General features: G+C 40.9%; 1 protein-coding gene across 1 annotated transcript; it reads right to left on the minus strand.

Annotated features, from left to right (window-relative positions):
- Positions 1 to 3997: 3997 nt before the first annotated feature.
- Positions 3998 to 5098, minus strand: LOC125189849 (receptor-like protein 35). The gene is made up of 2 exons (XM_048087077.1): positions 4482 to 5098; positions 3998 to 4340 (listed from the first exon to the last, which is right to left on the minus strand). Exons 1-2 carry the CDS (start codon positions 5096 to 5098, stop codon positions 3998 to 4000), a joined length of 960 nt encoding a protein of 319 aa, XP_047943034.1.
- Between the last annotated feature and the right edge of the window lie 902 nt (positions 5099 to 6000).

A 6000-nucleotide genomic window follows, 5' to 3' on the forward strand; every position in this document is an offset into this window, starting at 1 on the left:
TCTGAAAACCCCTTTGCTCCTTTAGGAAATATTTCTGCTGCATTTCTTGTAAAAAACCAGGTTGATACGACGAAGGGTTGGATTTTTTACTGTGGGGCCACTGATACTATGACCCCAGAAAGGAATGATTTTAGTAGCATGAGTGAAATCACTAAAACCTATATTAGAACAATGGGGAATTAATTACTGTCGAGGGATCTGGCACTATTGAAATTTCTCCTACACTTCGTCTCAGAAATTGTTTATATGTTCCGACCTTGTCTCAACGTTTGATGTCTATCAGTCATGTGACGAAGGAGTTGAATTGCACTCTTCTAATGCACCCTGATTTCTGCATTTTACAGGATATTCGGACGAGGAGGATTCTTGGGCGTGGTACTGAGAAGAATGGACTCTACTTCGTGGACGAAATAGCTCAACATGGCAGTGCGATGCTGGCTCACGGATCCACGAAACAAGAAATTTGGCTGTGGCACTGAAGACTAGGACACCCTTCTCCTGGTTACTTTAAACTTCTTTTTCCGAATCTTTCCATTCTTACTGATTTTTCATGTGAGACTTGTGTTTTGGCCAAGAGCCACAGACAATCCTTTGAACTATCAAACACTCGTATGCAATCTATTTTTTCTTTAGTACATGCTGATGTGTGGGGTCCCGCACCAATTGTTGGGGGGAATGACTTTCGATACTTTGTGATATTTGTTGATAATTGCACTAGGATGACTTGGATTTATTTTATGAAACATAAGTCTAAAGTTATGGATAAGTTTGTCTTTTTTTTTAAAATGGGAGGGAATTTGTGAATAGCCCCATGACACAATTTTTTCAAGAAAAGGGAATGGTTCACCAGACTTCTTGTTCTTATACACCCGAACAAAATGGGGTAGCTGAACGAAAGAATAGGACAATCCTAGAAATAACCCGGGTCCTAATGATTGAATCCAAAGTCCCAAAACATTTCTGGCCAGAAGCTATAGCCACATCTGTCTATCTCATGAATCGCCTACCCACAAAAATACTTAACAAAAAAACCCCTCTTGATATCATGTCCAAACTATCCACAATCCCTCAACACCTGAATTTTCAACCCAAAGTCTTTGGCTGCACGGTTTATGTTCATGTCCCGAAACACGAGAGAACCAAATTGTCCCCATGTGCTACCAAATGTGTCTTCGTTGGGTACGGGGTAAACCAGAAGGACTACCGATGTTTTGATCCTAATACCAGAAAAATTATCACCACCATGTACTGTAATTTCCTAGAAACCGAATTCTTTTACAACACCCACCTTCGTAGTCAGGGGGAGAGTGATCCCGGTAATTCCATGGACTATCTTAGTTGGGTTGTGCCACTTCCAAACTCTTCGATTGAGGATCTAACAGGGTCAGTTGTCACTGCCGCCGAGCAGGTCTCGCCAACAGAGTCATCTCATCCGCGATCCCTCGATCCTTCTCCAACGATATCCGAGGTAATTACTGAACCGAGTCCCGTTACAGTTTCTACTGAATCAATAAGTGCAGAACCACTAGAAGAAGACAACACAATTGACAGTGATACTGGGAAATACGCTCTTCCTTATCGGAGTACGAGAGGGGTCCCACCAAAACGATATTCTCCTAAAAAGATTGGGAAGAAGAGCCGATACGGAGTGGCGAACTTTGTGCAAGGAAATCTGACAAAAATGGCAAAAGCCTTTGAAGCGGCCTTATACGAAGAAGAAGAGATTCCACAGTCGGCAGAGGAAGCAATGAAACATAAACACTGGAGGGAGGCAATGTTCACTGAGATGAAGGCACTGATAAGGAATGATACTTGGGTCAAAGGCAAGTTGCCAGAAGGAGTAAGGGCTGTCGGATGTAGATGGGTGTTCACGATAAAAAGAAGGCCAGACGGCACGATAAAGAGATATAAAGCCAGACTTGTGGCAAAAGGATACACCCAAACTTATGGTGTAGATTATGCTGAGACTTTCTCACCCGTGCCGAAGATTAACACCGTGAGAGTGCTATTCTCAATTACTGCTAACAAGGATTGGCCGCTTCATCAGTTCGATGTGACTAATGCTTTTCTACATGGAGAATTACCAAAACCAGTTTTTATGGAACCCCCACCTGGGTTCACGGACGAGTTTCAGAGCGGGGAAGTATGTAAGCTGCAGAAGACTTTTTACGGGCTAAAACAGGCTCCGAGAGCATGGTTTGGGAGGTTCACAAAGGTGATGAAAAAGTATGGGTACAAGCAAAGCAATTCTGACCACACGCTGTTTATCAAGAAACGAGAAGGAAGAATCACATGTTTGATCATATACGTGGATGACATGATTATTACCGGGGATGATGAAGAAGAGATGGCCGAGCTAAGAACAAACTTGTTCAGTGAATTTGAGATGAAGGATTTGGGACTGCTGAAGTATTTTTTGGGAATAGACGTGCTAAGGTCGAAGAAGGGAATTTTCTTAAATCAGAGGAAGTACGTGCATGATTTGTTGGCTGAAGATGGGATGGTGGATTGTAAACCAGCAGATACCCCAATGATTCAAAACCACGGACTGCAGATGAGGAAAGAGGCAAAGCAGGCTGACAGAGGAAAATACCAACGATTGGTTGGGAAATTGATTTATCTATCACATTCAAGGCCAGATATTGCCTATGCTGTGGGGGTTGTAAGTAAGTTCATGCATGCACCCCAAGAAGAACACTCAGAGGCAGTTTTGCGGATTGTTCGGTATTTGAAAGGAACCGCCGAACACGGGCTTCTGTTTGAGAAACATGGGCACTTACAGATACATGGATTTACCGATTCCGATTGGACTGGAAACCCAAATGATAGAATGTCAACTGCAGGATACTTTACCTTTGTAGGAGGTAATCTAGTAACATGGAGGAGTAAGAAACATAAATTAGTGGCACTATCTAGTGCAGAGGCCGAGTTCCGTGGAATTAAAAGTGGGTTGACCGAGTTACTATGGTTGCGAAAGCTTATGAAGGAGTTGGAGTTGTTTTCATCTCAAGCGTGCAAATTGTATTGCGATAATAAGGCAGCCATCAGTATTTCAGAGAATCCGGTTCAACATGATCGAACCAAACATGAAGTGGATAGACACTTCATAAAGGATAACATTGAAGCAAAGATTGTTGAGATGTCGTATGTCAAGTCCGAAGATCAGCTAGACATCCTGACGAAGGCCGTGAACTCGAAATCCTTTCGAGAAGTATTATGCAAGTTGAGTATCGAAAATCCCGTTACTTAACTTGAGGGGGAGTGTTGGAAGAACATCACGAAATATCTCGCCATATCCGGAGGAAGATACACCAGATAATACTATACCAATCATAGAAGATTTGATTATGTAATTATTGGTAATTAGGTTTTCCTTGTATAGTTTCTACTAAGCCTATATAATAGTGTCTAATGTACAAAGTCATATATCAATGAATAAGAATTCCCCTTTATCGATCCTAATTACTTCTTAACAGGATGTAGCATTGTTTTCCATACAGTTTGATCTGTGAAATATGAACAAAATTATCTAAGATGTTCTATTCCCTAGTTGTCAATTCTTGGGCCAGGCCTAAGTTCGACAAGATTTAGGACACGTGGATTGAAACCAGCCTGATGCCCCTATCTTGAAACAGGGTAAGCCCTGTTTTGGATTGGGCTGGGTAAGCCCTGTTCTACACATCTTGCTAAACCATTCTGTCACTAAGCTTTCTTACATAATAGCACGAGAAATGTAATAAAAAAGATTAAAAAAAAAAAAAGAAATATTCAATACATAGGAATGAATGGAAGTGTCATTCCATACTTCAACATTACAACCCACAAACTTTAAGATAAAAACATACCACACAAGCTAAACTAAACCCCTTTTTATTTCACTCTCTTACATAAAACATAGATAACATTTCCAACACTAATGTCTCCTGAATCGATTCCTTGCTACTGCTGCTGTCTTCTCGCACGTCTTCTTCTCATGTCTCTAGCAATGAACATGTCTTCAACAACCTCTTCTCATGCTTCCTGCTCCCACAACGTATCCAACTGCAGCACACACATATTCCCACTCTATCCCCCTCTTCTCTTCCCCATTATCATCATATCCCGGTGGTGGTACATTAGTATTACTGCAGTTTATGTCGAGAGGGAAACCGCATAGCCCCGAATTTCCTTCAAATGAATCACCTGAGAATGTTTGAATTTGCCGCCCTTTTGGGATTGCTCCAACAAACTTATTGTAGGAGAGATTTAATTTTGAAAGGAATGTGAGCCCTCCAAGCTCCTCTGGGATCGGCCCGGCTAGCTGGTTTACAGAGAGGTCGAGTGATTCGAGATTAGTCAACCTACCAAATCATTTTGGGATACTTCCATTAAGGGCATTGTGGGAGAAGTTGAGTTGATGAAGTGAGCTAAGATTACCAATTGCATTTGGTATCTTTCCACAGAAACTATTGGAAGACAAATCAATGGTACTAAAGTCTGACCATATCTTGTGAAGCTCTTCTATTTGCCCTTTGATGATTAATGTCATGCCAGAGTTCCCAAACATGTAGCTAATGTTGCCTCTCAATTTTCCATCACTCGGTAGCATCATAGCCGTCCAGCTAGAGAAGTTGATTGATTCTAGACTTCCACTAAATTGATTTGAAGATATATCCAGAATTTTGAGTTTGGGCCAATTGATGTGACATATTACTTCCCCATGGAATTTATTGGAGTGCAAAACAAGAACACTATGGCTCGATAGCATGCATGGAAAAGTGTCACTCATCATGTTGTTGCCAACATTCATGTACCCCAACTCCTTGCAATGTGCAAGGGACCTTGGGATCTTCCCTTCTAAAGCATTATTGCTAACATCCAAATAATATAGCCCAGAATACCTAGGAAAAATATCTGCAATGCTACCGTTGATTTTGTTTTGGCTAAGATGGAGCGCTACAATCCTTTTAAGAGGGAATAGGGGTATGCTGCCGCTGATGTTGTTACAACTCAGATCGATCTCCTGAAGGTTTATAAGTAGGCAAGCGGGTATGCTGCCACTTAATTTATTTCCAGACAAGCTAAGAGAATCGAGTTGTGAGGCATTGCAGAGGCACATTGGAATTGATCCACTTAACTTATTTCTAGACAAGTCAAGATCAGACAATCGTGTGGCATTACAAATGGAAGTTGGAATTGATCCACTTAAATTGTTATCAGCATGATACAAGTAATGTAGTGTAGATTCAAATGAAATGGGCAGATGCAACTCATCCGTAAGCTGGTTAGACTGCAAGTCAATGTACGGAAGAGAAGGAGGGATATAATAAGGCTTTTGCAATCTTGATAGAAGATTAAAGAATAGGTCCAAAGACTCAAGTTTTGTTCCCCAAATCCAACTAGGTATTCCCCTGCGATACTATTGTTTGAGAGATCCAATTCTTCTAGATCCAAATGTTTGATGAAATCAGGTAAACTTGACAAGTTACATGAATTCAAGTTTAACATTTTTAATTGGAGACCTCCATATGAACTCGAATTGACGTTGCCAACATCTACCGATAAGTCATTCCCGTATAGACGAAGCAATGTGAGATTGGGAAGGCTTTGAAATTTATCGAGTTGAAAAGTTCCATTAAAATGGTTGTAACTAAGATCAAGTTCCAACAATGAAGGGAGAGCAAAAAGAGATTGGGGAACGTTACCAAAGAATGAATTATCCCTCTAATCAAGATGAACGAGATTGGAAAAACCTTCAAACAAAATGTAGGTGGAAGTGAGCCTATCAAGAAGTTAAAAAACAAATCGACATAAATCAGCTTGGTTAGGTTAGCAAAGCTCGATGGAACAGAACCCTTCATTTTGCATCTAGAAAGAGTCAAGGTGGTCAGACTTGGAAACTTGGGAACCAAGTCATGGAGTGATACCGATGAAAAATCATTATAATCTAGTTGAAGAACAGAAAGGGAATGAAGCTGCCAAGAGGATTTAGGAAAAGGGCCACACAGATCACAATCAGCC

This window comes from Salvia hispanica, chromosome 1, assembly GCF_023119035.1.
Source record: "Salvia hispanica cultivar TCC Black 2014 chromosome 1, UniMelb_Shisp_WGS_1.0, whole genome shotgun sequence".
NCBI lineage: Eukaryota > Viridiplantae > Streptophyta > Magnoliopsida > Lamiales > Lamiaceae > Salvia > Salvia hispanica.

Bases quoted from the DNA above. Each gene is read 5' to 3' on its own strand.
- LOC125189849 (XM_048087077.1), bottom strand. From the start codon at position 5,098: ATGTGCCTCTGCAATGCCTCACAACTCGATTCTCTTAGCTTGTCTGGA. The intron at 4,341-4,481 runs GTCAGACTTTAG...ATGATTTGGTAG, and splicing joins GAAGAGCTTCACAAGATATG to GTTGACTAATCTCGAATCAC.